The 23,094-nt window shown below is 31.4% G+C and overlaps 3 protein-coding genes across 4 annotated transcripts; 1 reads left to right on the forward strand and 2 right to left on the reverse strand.

The window, feature by feature from the left end:
* Positions 1-639: 639 nt before the first annotated feature.
* LOC142225171 (uncharacterized) lies at positions 640-8,457 on the reverse strand. The gene is made up of 3 exons (XM_075294950.1): positions 8,333-8,457; positions 3,500-6,170; positions 640-756 (listed from the first exon to the last, which is right to left on the reverse strand). Exons 2-3 carry the CDS (start codon positions 4,943-4,945, stop codon positions 640-642), a joined length of 1,563 nt encoding a protein of 520 aa, XP_075151065.1. The 5' UTR covers positions 4,946-6,170; positions 8,333-8,457.
* Positions 8,458-12,796: 4,339 nt separating this feature from the next.
* On the forward strand, positions 12,797-15,907 carry Pif1 (Pif1 DNA helicase). Its single transcript, XM_075296886.1, has 3 exons — positions 12,797-13,785; positions 13,851-14,011; positions 14,339-15,907. Exons 1-3 carry the CDS (start codon positions 12,999-13,001, stop codon positions 15,389-15,391), a joined length of 2,001 nt encoding a protein of 666 aa, XP_075153001.1. The 5' UTR covers positions 12,797-12,998; the 3' UTR covers positions 15,392-15,907.
* Positions 15,908-18,879: 2,972 nt separating this feature from the next.
* Positions 18,880-20,238, reverse strand: ND-PDSW (NADH dehydrogenase (ubiquinone) PDSW subunit). Of its 2 annotated transcripts, none has more exons than XM_075296887.1 (4): positions 20,088-20,238; positions 19,915-20,007; positions 19,396-19,671; positions 18,880-19,321 (listed from the first exon to the last, which is right to left on the reverse strand). In XM_075296887.1, exons 2-4 carry the CDS (start codon positions 19,994-19,996, stop codon positions 19,191-19,193), a joined length of 489 nt encoding a protein of 162 aa, XP_075153002.1. In that variant the 5' UTR covers positions 19,997-20,007; positions 20,088-20,238; the 3' UTR covers positions 18,880-19,190. The 2 variants fall into 2 exon arrangements, with proteins under 2 accessions (XP_075153002.1, XP_075153003.1); XM_075296888.1 differs by having other exon boundaries at positions 20,144-20,162.
* Between the last annotated feature and the right edge of the window lie 2,856 nt (positions 20,239-23,094).

The raw sequence follows: 23,094 nt of genomic DNA on the forward strand, positions 1-23,094 counted from the left end.
GCTCAGAATTATGCTATCTATTGTTTAAACGCAACACCCCATAATACCAGGGAAAATTCAGTATTGCTAATGTGAAATGACGGTTAAATCAAACTCCCTAACAATTTTTTTGTTAGAGAATTTACTCTAACCATATCACTCAGGTTTGTTTTTTGTAGAAAATTTTGTTTGTTTTTTTGATTCCCCATTTGATTCATTTTAAATGACTTTAAACTATTGAGGGATTCTGTTTCTTCTTCACTCTCTCACACCAGCACAAACACTCACTCACTTACTCTATAATAACTGTCAAACAAAACAGATGACAGATATCAAATGCTCAGTAACATTCATTCATTGTGGCAGTGCCATATATACACACGACTCCATCCCCCCACACTCAACTCAGGGAAATGGGTATAAGCTTGACTACTACTACTACTTCAGGCGAGAAAAAGCCAAGCAGCAACAAATCATTTATCTATTGAAAGCTACAACGAAGACATGTGTGGTCGTCTGTCTGTCTTTTCGCCTGCCTGCCTTCTTGCCTCGTTTTGCTTTGACGCTACCCCAGCAACGGTCACATAAGGTGCCATTAATAACATTAACTCAATTAAGTCGTAAATATGTGATGATCATAAAAAATCGATTTAATTGTTATTAAGTCCTTATTATAGGTTGTTTTTTCTTTCGAATGACAACGCATACATCATTATCTTTGGATTGTTTGTAATCCATCCAATAATCTTCGCTTGCATTTGATGAAAACAAAAAAAACTGTAATTGGAAAGATGTTATTGTGGTCTACTTTGGCAGCTTCAATCACATGATGCTTCTTTGGACAAAGTCTGAAGTTCAATGAGAAACTTGTGGATGGATGTGAAATTTTCAAATTGACATCTGATTTCATTCATGGTAAAATTTAATTTTATCAATCTGGAAATGAAATTTGTTGCTTATTCTATTTTTCTTCAAGCCACCAAACGCATTTGCGTGAATTCATGTAATAAAGTTATTTGCGATGGGGCTCAATTGTAATAGCATGATTGCGATTTATTTGACTAGAAAATTGCAGTTGGCTATTCACAATATATTCACCGCTTTTCTGTAAACATATTGAATTTTCTGGAACTTGAACAACTTCGATAGCAAATACTGAGAGAAAAGTGCCACAACTTTTTCCAACTAAAAATTTTCGGTTGTTACGAAAATTGCCAGTAATCAAGAACCGATGAAGGCTCTTTAACATCTGAAAAGGCTCCTCACAACTTCTGGACTGATTTTTATAGGAAGAAGGTGGACAAAGTAAAATTTAACCACAGGGATATTATTACGGTTTCCACAGTTGGTAGAATTCTACCAAAAGTGGACAATATTTTCTATCGAAATAAAATTTTTACAGAATTTTCTATAAAAATTAAATTTTGACAAGATTTTATATAAAAAAGAAAATTTTGACAAGATTTTCTAAAGAAATAATATTTTGACAAAATTTTCTATAGAAATAAAATTTTGACAAAATTTTCTACAGAAACATAATTGTGACAAAATTTTCTGCAGAAATAAACTTTGTTGTAGTTTGATAGTTGTCCTTTAAACTGTTAATTATATTTGTTTAGTTTGTTTGACCTCGAGCCAAATTAAAAAATATAATTAGAAATAAAATTTTGACAAAATTTTCTATAGAAATAAAATTTTGACAAAATTTTCTATAGAAATAAAATTTTGAAAAAATTTTTTATAGAAATAAAATTTTGACAAAATTTTCTATAGATATAAAATTTTGACAAAATTTTCTATAGAAATAAAATTTTGACAAAATTTTCTATAGAAATAAAAATTTGACTAAATTTTCTATAGAAATAAAATTTTAACAAAATTTTCCATAGAAATAAATTTTTGACAAAATTTTCTATAGAAATAAATTGTTGACAAAATTTTCTATAGAAATAAATTGTTGACAAAATTTTCTATAGAAATAATTTTTTGACAAAATTTTCTATAGAAATAAATTGTTGACAAAATTTTCTATAGAAATAAAATGTTGGCAAAATTTTCTATAGAAATAATTTTTTGACAAAATTTTCTATAGAAATAAATTTTTGACAAAATTTTCTGTGGTAATAAGATTTCATTTTTTTGCACAAAATTTTTTATAGAAATAAAATGTTGACAAAATTTTCTATAGAAATTAAAATATGACAAAATTTTCTATAGAAATTAAAATTTGACAAAATTTTCTATAGAAATAAAATTTTCTACAGAAATAAAATTTTCTATAGAAACAAAATTTTGACAAAATTTTCTATAGAAATAAAATTTTGACAAAAAAAAACAGAAATAAAATTTTCTATAGAAACAAAATTTTGACAAAATTTTCTATAGAAATAAAATTTTGACAAAAAAAATTTTCTATAGAAATAAAATTTTGACAAAAAAATTTTCTATAGAAATAAAATTTTGACAAAATTTTCTATAGAAATAAAGTTTTGACAAAATTTTCTATAGAAATAAAGTTTTGACAAAATTTTCTGTGGTAATAAGATTTCATTTTTTTTTTTGCACAAAATTTTTTATAGAAATAAAATTTTCGGAAAATGTTTTATAGAAATAAAATTTTGACAAAATTTTCTATAGAAATAAATTTTTGACAAAATTTTTTATAGAAATAAATTGTTGACAAAATTTTCTATAGAAATAAATTGTTGACAAAATTTTCTATAGAAATAATTTTTTGACAAAATTTTCTATAGAAATAAATTTTTGACAAAATTTTCTGTGGTAATAAGATTTCATTTTTTTTTTGCACAAAATTTTTTATAGAAATAAAATGTTGACAAAATTTTCTATAGAAATTAAAATTTGACAAAATTTTCTATAGAAATAAAATTTTCTACAGAAATAAAATTTTCTATAGAAACAAAATTTTGACAAAATTTTCTATAGAAATAAAATTTTGACAAAAAAAAACAGAAATAAAATTTTCTATAGAAACAAAATTTTGACAAAATTTTCTATAGAAATAAAATTTTGACAAAAAAAATTTTCTGTAGAAATAAAATTTTGACAAAAAAAAATTTCTATAGAAATAAAATTTTGACAAAATTTTCTATAGGAATAAAATTTTGACAAAATTTTCTATAGGAATAAAATTTTGACAAAATTTTCTATAGAAATAAAATTTTGAAAAAACATTATACAAAAATAAAATTTTGACAAAATTTTCTACAAAAATAAAATGTTGACACAATTTTCTTTGGAAATAACATTTTTACAAATTTTTCTATAGAAATAAATTTTTACAAAATTTGCTATAGAAAAAACATTTTCTATAAAAGTAAACTTTTTACAATTTTTTTTCGTTTGGTAAAATTTTCTTTAAATTTTGGTAAAATATTTTTGGCTCGAGTGGCAACCGTTGATGTGATTCGAAAGTTCTGATCCTTAGGTATATAAACTAACATTCCTGGAAACTTTCATTTAAATCTATCCCATGCTATATAAGTAGTTAGCAACTTACCTTTCTTTTCAAATAGTTAATCTCCTGCAGGGATTTTTGCTGCTCCTTAATTTCCACCTCCTTAAGTTCATCCAAAATCTTTTGATATTTCTCACGATTCTCAACATCCAAAGCCACATGCAGATAATCATGCCAATTGCGCGAATCAAAACCCCAATGACAAGTGCGATTCTCCACCTCACGGTGAACATGACCAACAAATTTTTGTGGCGAAAACCAGCCCTTACATTCCAGACACATAATACATGTGGGTTTTTGATACGAATACATATCGGGTGTACAGATGCCTTCACATTTTCCAAAGCAACGATGATAGACCTTAAAGGAAATAGCACCCTTCGGTATATCCTCCACATTGATGTAACTATTGCGATCGGAACGATGCAACAAAATGGCACAAAGGCGTTCGGCATCGGTGCGTGTTATTAGGCCACTCGATTTAACATCGGAAGGTAATATTTTGGCTGCCTTGAATTCCATCAATTGTTCCGGTGTACATTGCGAGCAGAATATACCCAAATCATCGAAACTACGATTGATTTGTTCTAGGCTAAATTCTGCTAGGACATTGTTCAAAAATTGTGGTAGACACAGGCGCATCTCACCGCCCATGGAGAAACAACCTATGGTTTTACCTTCCAGACGCGTCTCATATAATTCTCCCGAACCAGTATCGGCCGCTGAGAGTATGGGCTGTGATACCTCTGGCGGTGGTGGAGGCATAATTTTAATGGAAGGTGGTACTCCACCTCCTCCTCCGGCTGGACCACCCGATTGTGGGCGTATTTGTGGGGGCAACTGTGGTGGAGGACCACAAGGGCCTTCATTTTGGAGATCATGTGGCGGTGGTGCAGGTTCAGGTGAGGTCATTATTTCTTTTTTTATAAGAGGCAAGGCAGGATTACAGTTTGCGACTGGGTCTAGATGATGGGCAGAAGACGAGGAATTAGATGCTTGATTGTTGTTACTACTGTTGCTGGGCTGTTGGTGCTTTGTTGTAAGGCCACTGGCATTCGAATTTGAGGGAGTGGCTTTGACAAGATCACAGGGACTGGTACGCATTGCCACCAATCCATGGATATCTGCAGATGCTGATAAATTGGTAACTCCACCGCCATTATTGACCAAGCTAATATCTAAGGGACAATGGACGGCAGATCCCACCGATGCCACCGCACCAGAGTTGACATGACCAACACTTGAAATTGCGGCTCCAGCAGCCGCCGCCGCCGCAGCTGCTGCAGATGTCAAAGGGATTGCTGTAGCGTTAGCTGTCGCTGAGGAGGATGAGGATGCTAAGGTATTACCGTTATTACCACTACTGGCACTGTTGGCCGATGAATTAATATTGGCTAATGAATGACCGGGACCTTGTAGACTTTTGGGAGCACTTGTCTGATATTTTTTCAACACTGTGTGTATGTTGGGTGTAACGTATTCGGTCATGTTGTGGAGAACTCAACAAAAACGGGGCTTAAGATTTTCTTTTGTGTGAGAGTGTGTGGTAGAGGGGTGAGTTGGGTAAATATCTTTCGACTGTGGTAAGTTTGTGTTTTGCTGCGTTGCTCACGTTTCACCCCACACTCTACTCTACACTATCCCCGTAAGGTTTTAAATAAATTAAAAAAATATAAAGTTTGTGAGTTTAAAATCCTTTTCATTGATCATTGACATTTTTGATTTTCGACTTTCGTTTAAACACAACACTAGACAATTTTTTGGAATTTTTTCTTTAAAATTCTCATAATTTTACTAAATTGTACCACATATTGATTTAATTTTCAATATATTTTTACGAGTATTTCTTAATTTTTGGTCACTTTTGTAATTTTTTCATATAATCTTTGGACTTTCTCACTTTCTTCTTAATTTTTCTCATCGATGGATGTTTTCTTCTTACTGTGAAAAAAATTTTCCCATATATTTTAATTTTGATTTAAATTTTTCTATATTTTTTGGCACATTTTGTTTGTTAAATTTATGGGTTGTTTTTCTTTCTTTCCATATAATATTTATTTATTTTTCTTTTTCAAATGCCGTCGGCATTTATTTTATTTTTAGATTTTATTTTCACAACAAGCACCAAATCCAAAATTCATCGGAGATATAGAATTTTTAATTTTTTTTTTTTTTTGATAAATTTAAACTTGTTCACCATATTTTGGATGAGTAATTTTACTGATTGAATTTTTTCGAGATTAGTTTATAATTTTGAAAATTGTTTGTAGATTTTCTGGAGTATTTAATGAATTACTTTTTTGCCTTGACGACCACAATTTTTTTGTGCATTATTAACGTTATTTATTTGCTTTTAATTGATAAATAATTCCACTATCAATGAAAAGCGTCATGTTTTAATCCTATGACGCTTACGTTTTCATTGTGTCTTTTCTAGTTTCATATGAACTAACAATTACATAGTGGGTGGGTGGCTTAATCTTCACTATTAACATTATAACGGTGTTGAATGTTGACAAATTACACGATTACTTAATTCGTAGGATGGCCACGTATGGTTGATGGATATGCATTTATGTGTAAGTGTATGTGTGTATGTAAAAATGCACCGGATATTTGCACAGATGATGTATGATGTTGCTGCTTTTTCTTATTATTGTTGTTGTTCCTCTGCTTTATATTTCTATCATTGTTTTGGTTTGGTTCATTTATGCTGCTTCGTTTTTATGTTATTGGTATTTATACATAATGTATATGATAATTATTATTATTGTGATGTTTATTTTTGTTTATTTCCCATTGAGCATTGAACAATCATTTTAAAATAAAAGCAATATGTAAATAACGGTAAGTTTTGATTGAAACAACAGCTGTTATCAAAACTACTGCTGCATTTTCACATATGGGAGAGTAAGAGAGCAAGAGCGAGTGGTGGGGCTGGTTATGGTTTTATGTTATTGGGAAGAATAATTTGGAATTTTAAAATATAATATTTTTTTATCATGTAAACCGTAAAGCATTATTGGTGATTAGTTTTTTATTTATTTATTTTGCTAAAAATATGACGCCTGTCTTGTTTCTCTACATAGTCGGGTTAGATATATATGAATTCTAATTTATTACTTAAAATATGAAAACACATGCTTCGGGTCAGTTAATAATAATTTTGACATGGTGTATCGTTATTTCTGTTGTTAATGTTTGTATAGGTATTTTTGCATGTTCTCCTTGCTTTAAATTGCTCTTAACCTTTATTGGGGGTGGGGGAGGTGTATTAAAGATTCTTTATTATCAAAAAGAAAAAAATGACCCTTAACCGAATAAGATATTCGAAAATATCTTGGCAATTGTAAATGATAAAGAATATTTGTATTTTTGTTGTAGTTGTAGTATTTTTTCATGTAGACGAAAAGCGAGACATTTTAACAACAACAAAAACAGCAAAGCAAGTAATAAAATTAAGCACCCGACAGCAATAACAACAACAAAAAAAAATACATACGACGTATCTCATCATTTTCGTCGACGTCGTCGTCAGTCGGCAAAGCTTTAAATAAACTAAAAACAAAATCAACAACAACGAATGAATCTAACGAATTCAAATGGTAGGTTATATGTATTTGTTGTGTTTGTTTTTTTTTTTATCAAGCACAGCATACACGCAATCACATACATAAACTACTGCGTACCTATCTACGTACATATATCTACGATATATACAGATAAACATAGACGAACAAACGAAGAAAAAAATCTAATAGAATTCACGTTTACTCAGCAACAAAACATTTTGGAGATGTGGGATGTCTGGCAAAAATTTTTGTTTATTCTCTTTGTACGTCTCAACGACACTTTAACGCCGTGCGACTCATTACTTCCTACTCTTCAAAGCCTCCCTCTCGGAAACCCCCTTCGCAAATGACTTTTGCAAAAGAAGAAGAGAATACCTGCCTGCCTCTTTGCTTTGCTAAATGGCTAGAACAGACGACGACAAAGGCGGCCGCAATGAACAAGAAAACGAGTGAGTGAGACGTCTGGTCGGATGGATGATTGTTGGGCCAAAAAGGGCTTTTTTGGGTTGTTGGGCCAAGAGGTTCTCCTCTACAGAGGAGATTCGCAACAAATAACAACACTAAAATTCAAACATGGAAACTAAGATAATGTACGAACATAATACATTCGTCGTCGTCTTCCCCTCTCTCCTTGTACTACCTGCTCCGTTAGTTTGTTCAATTGCTAACGCCAACAAGCCCCTTTACACGTTTGGGGCAAAAGTAAATCAGTGAAAAAAAAAAACGAAAACTAAAGCAAACACACCAAAAAAATCAAATCCCAACCCAAAGCAACAACAAATGCACTATGCTGATGAGCATGATGTGATGACGATGTTGTTGCTATTGTAGATTGTTAGGCTGTTGTTATTGTTCTCGTTGTTGCTGTGCACTGGTATTTGTAATAGAATTGTCATCTAGATTTAGAGGCGAATGAGAAGAAAAAAAAAAACATCCCAACGCAAAGAATTTCGTATGAAAATTTCTTCTAAATTTAAAATGCCAAAAATAAAGTGAAATTTTCGTTTTTGTTTAAATCCATGAGAATCCGTTGAGAAAATCCCTATTGAATGTTTTCAGAAAAATGTTCTATGCCTTTACAAATATAAAAGAATATTCTTCGCAAAAGAACTTGCAATTTTTTTTTTTATTTTGTTGAGTTCATTATTTTTATTCATTCCTCTACACAGCATATATAGAAACCTCCCCATTGCCACCCCCACCCTTTTTGGCGAAAAAACAAAATAACAAGAACAAAAGCGAATTTTAACACACTCTCTCACTCTCATCATGGGACAGTAGCCGTAGCCACTGCCGCCGTTACCTCAACCACTACTATCAAACACATCAAAAGCACACGCGCTCGCTCTTGCTCAATGAATAATTTAACAAAATTTTTGTTGTTTTATTATTTTTATGTTTTGACGTATGGTGGCAATCTTACAGAAGATACTTTAGGTGGCCGACGACGTTTTTTTTCTTTTTCAAACAACAAACACATAAATTCTGTGCTCTTTTCAATTTGTTCTTATTTCACTTGCTATTATTTTTTATGATTATTATTTTTTTCTTCCATTTTTTTTTGCGTACACAAAATGCAACAACACTTCTTATCACTTGGCTTGCTTTTTCATCAGCATTTCATCCACCCCACCATATTCATTCATACACTTCATTCTTCTTCTTCTTTATTCTTCACTTTTCATTATTATTATTATTATTTTTTATCAATAATAGATTTCGATTGGATTATTTTTCTTGCTTGCATGATATTCTTCTTTTTTGTTTGATTATGTTGTTGTTGTATCTATTCACTTATATATTCCATATTTATTTCATTCTTCTCTTATTATTATTATTATTTATTTATTTTTTATTCTTATTAGATTTTTTTGTTTTTTGCAGACCCCGCGCGCCCTGCAAAAAATCGCAAAACACATGTATCCGTATCCCGTATCTATCTGTGGTGCCGCGGCGAATGAAAATATGAGAATGAGCGACAATGTCAAAATATTTTCAATAGCCATCGAATCAGAGAGAATGTCAGCCAGAAGCAATGAGAGAAAGAGCGCGCATTCGAATCAATTTTGCTCTTTGTGTTGCTAAAGCCACGCGCCATCAAAGCGAATGTATCGAAACAAATGTTGTAACGTTCTTTGAGCTCTTTAACAGTTGGAGCCAAAAGTGTTATTGGGGATTTGCAAAAATCCATCGGAAAATAATGACCAACACAATTTGTTGCTTACAAAAAACAAAATCTCTTGGTATTTAATAATTCTAGTGGATATAGCAAATATGAATAAAAGCTCAAAGAAACTTTAAGGCATTTGAATTATACCAATTTAAAAATTTTGAAATATTAACCAATAATAAAAAATTAAAACAAACATAGAAGGAAAAAGCTAAAGTCGTGCGCTCTTGATCGGTATAAGGGAGTGAATAAATAATTATGAACCGATATGAATTTTCGCACGGTAATTAAGGAGCCAAATTTTAACCGCATGGGATGAAATTTGTATCAAATGAGGATCCAAAAGTCACAATTGGGGATCACTTTGCATGGGGGCTATATATAATTATGAAATGATATCGACCAAACTTTACGTACACACAAAATAATTTCACGAAAATTTTTCCAATTAAAATTTTAATTGAGTTTTAAAAAATATTCAATTAAAAATGTAATTGATTCAACAAATTTTTTAATTGAAACAAAAATCAATCACAAAAATAATAGTATCAATTAATTTTTTAATTGGATCAATTAACTTTTTAATTGACCTTCAATTAATTTTTTAATTGATACAATCATTTCTGTGATTGAAGACATTTCAATTAAAAATTAATTGGATCAACTAATTTCGTGATTGAATCAGAAAAAAAATTTTTTGTGTGTAGTTAGTAGAAAGCATGTAGTGGGAATCGGTTCATATGAGGAGGCTATATATAACTATGGACGAATATGGATTAATTTTTGCATGATTGTTAGAAGCCATATTTTAAGAGCACGTACCAAATTTCAACCGGATTGGATGTGCTCCATGTACATAACGTGCAACATAATGAAATGACTTTAAAATCTATTTTATTTTTTAAATGTCCAAAACTATGCAACACTGACATCAGCTGTTTAAAAACAATCATAGATGTGAAATCTTACAATTTTAATGTATGAAGTGCTCAAATAGTAATGAATATTTAGTGCTGTGATTTATTTACGACATTTTAACACTTTTAATTTCATGTTATTCGACAAATTAATTACAATAAATTGCTATTGGCAATCAGGAATGGAAAATACAATTTTTAAGAAAGTACCAAAAAGGTATTTTTGAGAGAAAAAGTACTTTTCAGTCCTTTAGACTGAATTTTAAAGAAAATAACATTTTGTTTGTCACCACTTCAATTTTATATATATACATATATTTTTTTTTACAAAGACTACCGTAGTATTGTAATCACGCCACAGTTGTTCTTCATAAATTTTCTGTAGATAAATAAAAATTAATTTTTGAAAAACTTTTTTATAGAAATAAAACTTTGACAAAATTTTTATAGGAATAAAATTTTGACAAAATTATCTATAGAAATAAAATTTTGACAATATTTTCTATAGAAAAAAAAATTTGGCAAAACTTTCTATAGAAATAAAATTTTGACAAAACTTTTTATAGAAATAAAATGTTGAGAAATTTTTCTATAGATATAAAATTTTGACAAAACTTTCTGAAGAAATAAAATTTTGACAAAATTTTCTGAAGAAATAAAATTTTGACAAATTTTTCCATAGAAATAAAATTTTGACAAAATGTTCTACAAAAAATAAAATTTTGACAAAATTTTCTATAGAAATAAAATTTTGACAAAATTTTCTATAGAAATACAATTTTTACAAAATTTTCTATAGAAATAAAATTTTGGCAAAATTTTCTATAGAAATAAAAACTTGACAAAATATTCTATAGAATTAAAATTTTGAGAAAATGTTCTATAGAAATAAAATTTTGACAAAATTTTCTATAGAAATATAATTTTGAGAAGATTTTCTATAGAAATAAAATATTGACAAAATTTTCTATAGAAATAAAAAATTGACAAAATTTTCTATAGAAATAATTTAAAAAATTTTCTACAAAAATAAAATTTTGAGAAAATTTTCCATAGAAATAAAATTTTGAGAAGATTTTCCATAGAAGATTTTGAGAAGATTTGTTATAGAAATAAAATATTGACAAAATTTTCTATAGATATAAAATTTTGACAAAATTTTCTATAGAAATAAAATTTTGACAAAATTTTCTATAGAAATAAAATTTTGACAAAATTTTCTATAGAAATAAAATTTTGACAAAATTTTCTATAGAAATAAAATTTTAAAAAAAATGTTCTATAGAAATAAAATTTTGAAAAAAATGTCTGTAGAAATAAAATTTTTACAAAGTTTTCTATAGAAATAAAATGTTGACAAAATTTTCTATAGAAATAAAATTTTGAGAAGATTTTATATAGAAATAAAATATTGACAAAATTTCCTATAGAAATAAAATTTAGACAAAATTTTCTATAGAAATAAAATTTTGACAAAATTTTCTATAGAAATAAAATTTTGACAAAATTTTCTATAGAAATGAAATTTTGATAAAATTTTCTATAGAAATGAAATTTTGAAAAAATTGTCTATAGAAATAAAATTTTGACAAAATTTTCTATAGAAATAAAATTTTTACATTTTCTATAGAAATAAAATTTTGACAAAATTTTCTATAGAAATAAAATTGTGACAAAATTTTCTATAGAAATATATTTTTGCAAAATAATATTTTTGGTAGTTTTTTAGGTAGTAAGATTTTCTCCAAATTTTTATAGATTATTATTGTCTCAAGTTTCGACCGTGACTGTAACGGTTCGCATTATTATAGTACGCGATCGATAACTTATAATATAGAAAGTGTTCGTGTGGAAGCGTAATATAGAATCACATGCTTTTTTCGACTAAAACATTCTTGAAATTCAATAAAATCATGTTTTTGACTATGGCTTTCACAAAATCTAGATTTTCTTCCAGCATTAACTTGTCTGTTGTGCTAAATTTGTAAAAGACTATTAGCAAATAAGTTTGTTAAAGACTTTCTCAAAATATTAAAATATTTTGTCAAAACTATTATACCACAAAGCTGATGTCGGCTCAAAAATGTCTACACAAAAAAAATCATTCTCGGGAATACTAGGGTACTAACCACGATGTGAAACAGTATTGAAAAAAGTACTATAGTGCTGCATTTTCCATCCCTGTTGTCAATCAAATAAACGTCACTTTATCAAAATGTAATATGGCAACACTCGATTTGCGCTGATAAAATGTTCTCATGCAAATTTTGCATCGAGTACTAAAAGAAAACAGACCTTACACCTCATCCACATTACACTTCTAAAATCCACTTTAAAAAAGGAATTTCAAATCCACTTTTAATAGATTTCCAGCCTAATGTGTTTTGTCGGGGCGGAATGTCTGTGTTTGTAAGTAATCTTACAATGTGTCCAATCGATACAATTCGTTGATGACTGAATAATCCATAAACATGCAGCAGTATCGATTATGCCTTAGGACTTCACTTATAATGTGGCCAATTTATGGGATATATTCGACACGACCACTGTCGTCCGGGTAAACGCAATCTATATTTTTCCTATCTGAATAAATCTTCATGTTTTTTTAGATTAATTCCGTTCCATTTGACAAATTAGCAATATGGCAGCACTCCAATTATGTGGCATCATTGCATCACAACAACAATCAACTGTCATTTCACGTTTTAAACGGCGGCATTTTTCTTTTCTTTTGTGGTTCGTGGTATCGCGCTTTTTTTTGGGGGTCATTGCCGTGGGAATAGGTGAAAAATTTTGATATTAAAAGAAAACGATTTCGAAACACTTTATTAAATTATCGAAAAAGAAACCTTTACGGAGAAGAATCAAGCACATTTTTCACTATGGATTTAAATGATGCCGCCCTAACTTGTGCTGTTAATCTACAATGGACGAATGCAATTGGAGCTGTAGGTCGTAAGCTAGCATACAGAAGTGCCACACTCCGATTGGTGAGAAATGACATACGGGAACTATTCATAGAATGTACGCCTGAAAAGCTAAAACCCATGAAATTCAAAATGAAAGATATAATGGTACACAAGAAATTCATGTCTGAAGGCAAAGCATCGGTGAATTTCAAAGCGGAAAAATGTGCTATGTATCTCTCAAATGCTCCTCCGGGTACTTTGATGTTATTTCTGCGTACGATATTCATTAAAATGAATGGAGGTGAAAATGTGGATGATGCCACAGCACAAAAACAATTGCGAGCTCACATGCTATCGGGAAAACCAAGTACATTTGAAGAAATTTCTCCAGTGACGACAGCAGAAATGGTATTGGCCAAGAAAAAAGCTGGCCTCTTACCGTCCAGAGGAACCGCAACAACTCCTTCGCCTTTGGCTGCCAAAAAGCGTAGATATGATGAGATTAAGGGAAGCGATGGTAAATCCAGTTTACCAGCTCCTAAGAAACTTTATCAAGAATCTCCATTGGCCACAGAAGAATCGTTAAAATTGTGCCCCGAACAAATGGATGTGTTGAAATCAAGTATTTCGGGGAAAAGCATATTCTTCACAGGATCTGCGGGTACGGGCAAAAGTTTCCTCTTGAGAAAAATTATTTCAGCTTTACCACCTGATGGTACTGTGGCCACTGCTTCAACAGGTGTAGCTGCATGTCTAATTGGTAAGATCTGAAGAGAGGATAAAGATTTTGATTTTTTTTTTATATTTTTCCTTTGTCTTTTTTAGGTGGTGTGACGTTGCATGCCTTTGCTGGTATTGGTGGTGGAGATGCCACATTGCAACGTTGCTATGAATTGGCTTCTCGTCCGGCGACAGCTCAAGCATGGCGAAAATGTAAACGTTTGATTATTGACGAAATCTCAATGGTGGATGGACAATATTTTGATGTAAGTTAAGATCGTAAAGGATTTGATTTTCTCCGGGTTCATTATAAATTTCTGTAATATGTGGACATCCATACCCAATCACACTGTGTATGGTAATTGACTCAATGTTAAACTTCATGCTAACTATTGCTATAATGTGTGTGACGGGTGGCGGATAAGTTCCAACTCCCAAATTTAAAACCGATGGGTTGATAGGACATAAATATCTCTCTCTCAGTCTTGTACATACCCGGTTTAAAAAATCTTTCTTGTCCCTTCCATATCATTCCACTGTGGATTAAAAATGAGAAAATTTTTCATTGTCTGTTTTTCCTTTCTCTTTTCCAGAAAATCGAAGCTGTTGCTCGACACGTGCGACGTAATGACCGACCCTTTGGCGGTATTCAATTGATACTTTGTGGTGACTTCTTGCAGCTTCCGCCTGTGATAAAACGTGAAGATAACTTGTCGTCATCAGGATCTCAAACGCCACCACAGCGGTTTTGCTTCCAATCCAGTGCTTGGGAAAAATGTATTGAATATGTCTATGAGCTAAAAGAGGTACATCGTCAATCGGATCCCGAATTCGTTAGTATTCTAAATCATTTACGCATTGGACACATCAATGAGAATATAACGAAGCGCCTTAAGGCTACATCGAAACAAACCATAGAGTCAAATGGTATTCTAGCTACACAATTGTGTTCGCATACCAATGATGCCAATGCCATTAATGAATCGAAATTGGAAAATTTGCCTAGCGATAAGATTCTCTTCAAAGCTGAAGACTCGGATACCTCGATGACAAAGCAATTGGATTCCCAATTGCAGGCCACATCTCAATTATATTTGAAAATAGATGCTCAAGTAATGTTACTGAAAAACATTAACATTTCAGCCGGTTTGGTGAATGGAGCTAGAGGTGTTGTGGTACGCATTGAAAAAGGTATACCTGTGGTGAGATTTAAAAATAATACCGAATATGCTTGCAAACATGAGAAATGGCTTATAAAAACTCCCAATGGTGGTACTGTGTCCCGTCGGCAAGTTCCCCTAAAATTAGCCTGGGCATTTTCCATACACAAATCTCAAGGTCTTACGTTGGATTGTGTGGAAATGTCTTTGTCGAAAGTATTTGAAGCGGGTCAAGCTTATGTGGCGCTATCACGAGCTAAATCTTTGGATTCCGTACGGATTTTAGATTTTGATCCCAAACAAGTGTGGGCCAATCCTCAAGTTTTGCAGTATTATAAATTATTCCGTCGCCGTTTAATGGATACCACAATGATACCATTGGGTGCTAAAAATAAAGAGGAGAAAAGAAAGGCCGGTGATACAGCAGGAGCCTTGGCCAAACTGAAAAAGAGTTTGATGAGTAAACCATTGGTCTCGATTAGTTAGGAATGAGGGGATCGGGAATCTCTCTTTTATTTACAACAAACCCAGAATAACACTGCCTTAGAAGCTTTTATTTTTCATTAGCTAGTAAAATAATATGTCGAAATATAAAAACTGAACACATAAACATTATAGTGCTAAGAAAAAATGTATGTCATCCTAATTAGCCAATTTAAAATAATTCCATTTTCTTCACTATTAGCATGTATTTTTTTTTTTATATTTACTCCCGTCATGATCATTCAGGAACACACTTCATTAATTGTATTATGGCTCGACTTTTATTTAAAATATATTCGCATTACTTTTCTTATAATTTAAACTTTGCTTTAGTTTAGAGACGCACAAATTAGTTATAATTTTTGTCTATACCCATTCACCTTTCAATTTTGCAATTTTCTATAAGACTGCTCTATGCTCTAATTTAGAATTTTAATATGGTTTTATAAAACAATTGTATTTTGACTTAAAAAATCTAACCATTATTGGATCTTTGTCAATAAAAAAATATAAACAAAATGGTAAATGTGTCACTAAATATGGGGAATCATGAAAGAATATCGAAATCTCCTACACAAGCAAATATTAAAAAAACGAACAAGTTTATCTCAGAATCGAAAATCATTTAAGTGAAAATCCTTTTTTTTATCGAATTTGCATGACATACCTGGGCCGTCGCGTAAGAGATTCTACGATACCAATATATTTTTACTATAAGCGATAATGGAAACTTCCAGGGCCCAAAACATCGCAATAGGTATTTCCTACAAAATATGGTAAATTACATTTAAACTTTATTTTGACCAAATTTAGAGTCACAACACACAAACATCAGCTGTATTTTTCAGATGGGTTGAAAACTTGAAGATTTACTGGGACAAGTTCATCGAGACAAAAGCATACAAAAATAGAAGAATGATCAATTTCCCATTCTTAGTTTTTATAGGATACCTCATTTACATTATACTTACAAAAATCCACTTTAACTAGATTTCAACTGTCATTTGTCGTATAAAACAAGGGATTTCAAATCCACTTCTAGTAGATTTCGAGCCTAATGTGAGTGAGTTCAATCGAGTTATGGGTCCAATCCACGGTTCCCACAATTGGTAGAATTCTACCAAAAAATTGTATATTTGAACAAATTTCTATAGAAATAAAATTTTGGCAAAATTTTCTATAGAAACAAAATTTTGGCAAAATTTTCTATAGAAATAAAATTTTTACAAAATTTTCTGTAGAAATAAAATTTTGAAAAAATTTTTTATATAAATAAAATTTTTGCAAAATATTCTATAGAAATAAAATTTTGGCAAAATTTTCTATAGAAATAAAATTTTGGCAAAATTTTCTATATAAATAAAATTTTGTCAAAATTTTCTATAGAAATAAAATTTTGGCAAAATTTTCTATAGAAATAAAATTTTGGCAAAATTTTCTATAGAAATAAAATTTTGACAAAATTTTCTATAGAAATAAAATTTTGACGAAATTTTTTAAAGAAATAAAATTTTGACAAAAATTTCTATAGAAATAAAATTTTGCTAAATTTTCTATAGAAATCCAATTTTGAAAAAAATTTCTATAGAAATAAAATTTTGGCAAAATTTTCTATAGAAATAAAATTTTGGCAAAATTTTCTATAGAAATAAAATTTTGGCAAAATTTTCTATAGAAATAAAATTTTGGCAAAATTTTCTGTAGAAATAAAATTTTGGCAAAATCTTCTATGGAAATAAAATTTTGGCAAAATTTTCTATTGAAATAAAATTTTGGCAAAATTTTCTATAGAAATAAAATTTTGACAAAATTTTCTATAGAAATAAAATTTTGACGAAATTTTTTAAAGAAATAAAATTTTGACAAAAATTTCTATAGAAATAAAATTTTGCTAAATTTTCTATAGAAATCCAATTTTGAAAAAAATTTCTATAGAAATAAAATTTTGGCAAAATTTTCTATAGAAATAAAATTTTGGCAAAATTTTCTATAGAAATAAAATTTTGGCAAAATTTTCTATAGAAATAAAATTTTGGCAAAATTTTCTATAGAAATAAAATTTTGGCAAAATCTTCTATGGAAATAAAATTTTGGCAAAATTTTCTATAGAAATAAAATTTTGGCAAAATCTTCTATGGAAATAAAATTTTGACAAAATGTTCTATAGAAATAAAATTTCGACACAATTTATATAGAAATTTCTATAGAAATAAAATTTTCTATAGAAATAAAATTTTGGCAAAATTTTCTATAGAAATAAAATTTTGGCAAAATTTTCTATACAAATAAAATTTTGGTAAAATTTTCTACAGAAATAAAATTTTGGCAAAATTTTCTATAGAAATAAAAAATTGGCAAAATTTTCTATAGAAATAACATCTTGGCAAAATTTTCTATAAAAATGAAATTTATTTGGTGGATGTTTGGTGGTTTCTCTTCTATCATAATGGGGCAACACTCTGCTACTACTATAATCTAACCGATTAGTGGTAAACTATGCAGCCACCAAATTTTAAGTGACTCGTTGCACCCATATATCATCCGTAGTAGAAACGACACCTTCTGTTGGCAATTGTGGAAAAAAGATTTATTCGACTACTTATATGTCCCGCGAAGAGCCATCACCGTGGCCCATTAGTTACTCTGCAAGACTTGTATACAATGGTTATGGGCTCAATCCCAAATTCAACAGAACACCAAAACATTTTTCAGTGGTACTTTATATCCCATAGCAATGGATTAACATGCTGCTAATATTTCGGTGGTTGGCCTCCTATTGTATTGGTGTAATATGCTGCCTAACCTACACGTCAAATGACCGATTGGAAACTATGTCCTAGTCTATCCTCCAAATTTAAAGTCTCTCGCTGCACACGAATGGGGAAGGTCATAGTGGCCACGAAGTTTTATTTTGTAAAAAGTTGAAGATTCTGAACCATTCTACTATTTTTTTTGCAGTTGCGCTTTCCTTCGCTAAGTCCTAAAGGTATGCCACAATGTATTAGGCACCACTATAGAGAAATTGAAGACCATAATTGATCTGTCAAACAGTATATTTATGTATTGGAATGCCTGATACCATAGCGTAAGTTGTGGTCCTTAATGTTTCGTGGCGTAAGCTCGAACAACTAAACACCATATTCCATATCAGAATCAAATCCAGTCCAAGCATCAGCTCTTTTAAAGTTTTTGATGCGATAATAAAACTAAAATAACTCAGTGCTGGAAAATTATAAACATATTCGAAAATTTAAATAGAATTCAACTTGTCCAGATAGAAAATAGAAATATTTGATGCCACAGGTACAATCTTACATGAGTTAAACTACCAAGCAAATGGAATAACGATGTATTATTGTAGATGTTGCCGGGACGATTAAGTCTTCAAAAAATTTACAAAATAATCTTGGCATTAAAGATAGTGTGGTCATTCCTTCATTAATTCATAGTGCAGCCATTTGGTCTCCTTTCTCATTCATTGATCAAAAAAATTTATGAGTTTCATCACGAATCTTCATTATTTCACTTTAATTTGAATTTCACTTATTTTTTATTCTAATAATGACAACATGTTTGTTGGCTGACTTAATAATGGTTTCCGATGGCATGTTGTTCGTTCGATCCCAACAAAATACTCTACTCCTTAGGTTAATAAGAAAATTTTTGAATGTTGTTGGTTTGCGGCAGCAGTATGGGGTTACAATTTCATCGTAGCTGATGGAAATTTTTATTAACAGAAAGTAATTCAACTAAATTTTCAGAGCACGATAATTGATATACGTGATAAGGAGCACCTTTAAACCTAATGGTCAGCTTCTTCGCCATCGTGTTTCTTGGCACTTCCTACAGGACCATGACGACGTTCCCAAATCATGCGATGTTTTTGTTTCATGTAGGCAGCTTTGGCATTGGTGTAACCACCCAAATCACCATCTGAAAGTGGTAAGATAAAACGAATGAATTATATTTATTTTCCTGTATTGCTATAGTTGCTTTTTCCCATTTACATTTGATAAACCAATTTTCGGCAGCTTTTTCATATTGTTCCAAAATTGGTTTGCATTTAACCATATGATCGGGAGCCTCATACATGGTGCAATCTTCAAAACGTTGGCGCAAAATGGTTACAATTTCATTGTCCACCATACGATCACGACGAAATTGTTGATCTGCTTCAAAGCGGCAAGTTACATCGTCTGTATAACATTGATCAATAGTGGGCACACGACGGTATTGTTGATGATACCAGGCATATTTCTGTTGATTTGGTTCCACAATGCTTTCTATGGAAGAGAAAGAGAGCAAATTATTGGTAACATTAAAATCTAGAGCATAGCAAATGTAAACAAAGTTGGAAATAACAACAAAACATTCTCATATGACAGTTATAGGCTTCTCCCCATTGAGGTTATGTCATTATGTAATGGAGTCCTCGAAAATGCTTTAAAAAACTGGGAATCTCAAGTTGTTTTGGTACAATCTTTTGCAAAATTATTCCCAGGATGTTAGAGTGTTAATAAACATACCTCTGAACCATGTTACAGGACCATCAATCATGTTATACAGGGAGTCAGCGAAAGCTGCCATGGGACTGCGAGCTTCGGGCATTTTTGTTTAATCTATGGGAATAAATTTGACAATATATTAAATGACTAGAAAATAATTTGCTCTTCGGTATTTCGACTGGGAATGTACAAACTTTTCTATACAAGGCTTGGCAGAAATTATTGAAAATTAACAAAATTCTTAATTTACTTTCCGTCCGTCGGTTTCCAAAACCCGAAAAACTGATGTTTTTCAATTGTCAGTGCTATCAGCTGCGCAAATGTCATTAAAGACTGACAGTTGTGACAGAGTTGCATATCATGGTATATAACGGTTGTTGCCTGAGCTACAAGAAATAGAAACAAATTTGTGGTGATTGTATGTGCTAGAATGCAATTATACCAAGTAATTTTATATGGGCCATTTACACAAGGAGTTTATTTTTATAGTAGGGATGTTTTCTTTTATGCGTTCTACAGATTATCAGTTATAGGTAAGTACTATGTTCGCTTTTCGCGTTGAAATTTTCGCGGTTACTTTACTAAAACATTTCAATATAAAGCAGATATATTAACTCAATTAATGTGCAATTTCTTGTTTCTCTAGATTTCGACAAGACTTTACAGGAATAAGTTTGTTTTCATTTATAATTTTGATTATTTGAGGAAAAGTAATCGCGAAAATAAAGTGGTTTTCAACTCGAAAACCGAACATAGTACCCACCTTAAGGTATTAAGTTCGAGTTTAGCCGCTAAAATCGTCATTTTTTTACGATTACTTCTCTTTAATAATCCATTTTAAGGAATACAAACTTTGTGAAAATTTGCTTTGGGATATTCCCCATCAAGTTATAATGAAATATGCAACAAATGTGTATAATTTTATGATTTTTATACCCTTCGCTACACTGTGGAACAGGGTATTATAAGTTAGTGCATGTGTTTGTAACACCCAGAAGGAGACGAGGTAGACATATGGTGTCTTTGACAATAATGCTCAGGGTGGGTCCCTGAGTCGATATAACCATGTCCGTCTGTCCGTCCGTCCGTCTGTCTGTGAACACATTTTTGTGATCAAAGTCTAGATCGCAATATAAGTCCAATCGCCTTTAAATTTGGCACGTGTTCCTTTTTTGGGTCAGAATAGAACCCTATTGATTTTGGAAGAAATCGGTTCAGATTTAGATATAGCTCCCATATATATCTTTCGCCCGATATGCACTTATATGGCCCCAGAAGCCAGAGTTTTGGCCCAATTTGGTTGAAATTTTGCACTAGGAGTAAAATTAGTAAAGGGTGATTTGTTAAGAGCTTGATAACTTTTTTTTTAAAAAAACGCATAAAATTTGCAAAATCTCATCGGTTCTTTATTTGAAACGTTAGATTGGTCCATGACATTTACTTTTTGAAGATAATTTCATTTAAATGTTGACCGCGGCTGCGTCTTAGGTGGTCCATTCGGAAAGTCCAATTTTGGGCAACTTTTTCGAGCATTTCGGCCGGAATAGCCCGAATTTCTTCGGAAATGTTGTCTTCCAAAGCTGGAATAGTTGCTGGCTTATTTCTGTAGACTTTAGACTTGACGTAGCCCCACAAAAAATAGTCTAAAGGCGTCAAATCGCATGATCTTGGTGGCCAACTTACCGGTCCATTTCTTGAGATGAATTGTTCTCCGAAGTTTTCCCTCAAAATGGCCATAGAATCGCGAGCTGTGTGGCATGTAGCGCCATCTTGTTGAAACCACATGTCAACCAAGTTCAGTTCTTCCATTTTTGGCAACAAAAAGTTTGTTAGCATCGAACGATAGCGATCGCCATTCACCGTAACGTTGCGTCCAACAGCATCTTTGAAAAAATACGGTCCAATGATTCCACCAGCGTACAAACCACACCAAACAGTGCATTTTTCGGGATGCATGGGCAGTTCTTGAACGGCTTCTGGTTGCTCTTCACTCCAAATGCGGCAATTTTGCTTATTTACGTAGCCATTCAACCAGAAATGAGCCTCATCGCTGAACAAAATTTGTCGATAAAAAAGCGGATTTTCTGCCAACTTTTCTAGGGCCCATTCACTGAAAATTCGACGTTGTGGCTCGTTAGTAAGTCTATTCATGATGAAATGTCAAAGCATACTGAGCATCTTTCTCTTTGACACCATGTCTGAAATCCCACGTGATCTGTCAAATACTAATGCATGAAAATCCTAACCTCAAAAGAATCACCCTTTAGTATAGTCATGTGTGCTAAATTTGATTGAAATCGGTTCAGATTTAGATATAGCTCCCATATATAGCTTTCGCCCGATATGGACTAATATGGTCCTAGAAGCCAGAGTTTTAGCCCAATTTGGTTGAAATTTTGCACTAGGAGTACAATTAGCAGTATAGTCAAGCGTGACAAATTTGATTGAAATCGGTTCAGATATAGATATAGCTCCCATATATAGCTTTCGCCCGATTTACACTCATGTGACCACAGAGGCCAATTTTTTACTCCGATTTAGTTGTTTCACCTTAGTGCATTAGCCGACTTAAATTTTGAGTCTATAGAATTTGTAGAAGTCTATCAAATTCTGTCCAGATCGAGAGATATTAAAATGTATGTATTTGGGGCAAACCTTTTATATATAGCACCCAACACAACTGACAGATGTGGTATGGTATCGAAAATTTATATCTACAAAGTGGTGCAGGGTATAATATAGTCGGCCCCGCCCGACTTTACACTTTCCTTACTTGTTTTTTTATGATTTAGTTTCCACTTTAGTGAAATGTAGCGGCTAATGCTTAGTACTAAGTTCGTTTCTGCGAAAAATGAATATCTTCGTATATCTCCGTTAATAGGGTCTCAATCCCAGGAATGTTAACTTATTTATGCGAAATAATATGCCTGCCTATTTTTTCGTGCGAAAAATCCAGGGTTGTATAAATATGTGTCTGAAAATGCTCAAAACAAAGATTTCGCATTTATTCCGCGCTAACGTTTTTTTATATGGAGTATATCAGTTTTTCGTGCGAAAACGTGATCTTAGTACTAGACTTAAACTCGAACTTAATACTCACCTTTATTCCGGACAACAGTGCTCGTGTCGAACATATTGGACACATTATAAGTTACTGCTGCATGTTTATGGGATCGATAACACATTTGCCGATTATTTAGT

Source organism: Haematobia irritans, chromosome 2, assembly GCF_050003625.1.
Source record: "Haematobia irritans isolate KBUSLIRL chromosome 2, ASM5000362v1, whole genome shotgun sequence".
Lineage (NCBI taxonomy): Eukaryota > Metazoa > Arthropoda > Insecta > Diptera > Muscidae > Haematobia > Haematobia irritans.

Bases quoted from the DNA above. Each gene is read 5' to 3' on its own strand.
- LOC142225171 (XM_075294950.1), bottom strand. From the start codon at position 4,945: ATGACCGAATACGTTACACCCAACATACACACAGTGTTGAAAAAATAT. The intron at 757-3,499 runs GTAAGTTGCTAA...TTCCAATTACAG, and splicing joins TTAACTATTTGAAAAGAAAG to TTTTTTTTGTTTTCATCAAA.
- Pif1 (XM_075296886.1), top strand. From the start codon at position 12,999: ATGGATTTAAATGATGCCGCCCTAACTTGTGCTGTTAATCTACAATGG. The intron at 13,786-13,850 runs GTAAGATCTGAA...TGTCTTTTTTAG, and splicing joins TGTAGCTGCATGTCTAATTG to GTGGTGTGACGTTGCATGCC. The intron at 14,012-14,338 runs GTAAGTTAAGAT...TCTCTTTTCCAG, and splicing joins TGGATGGACAATATTTTGAT to AAAATCGAAGCTGTTGCTCG.
- ND-PDSW (XM_075296887.1), bottom strand. From the start codon at position 19,996: ATGCCCGAAGCTCGCAGTCCCATGGCAGCTTTCGCTGACTCCCTGTAT. The intron at 19,672-19,914 runs GTATGTTTATTA...TCTCTTCCATAG, and splicing joins TCCTGTAACATGGTTCAGAG to AAAGCATTGTGGAACCAAAT. The intron at 19,322-19,395 runs GTAAATGGGAAA...TACCACTTTCAG, and splicing joins CGAAAATTGGTTTATCAAAT to ATGGTGATTTGGGTGGTTAC.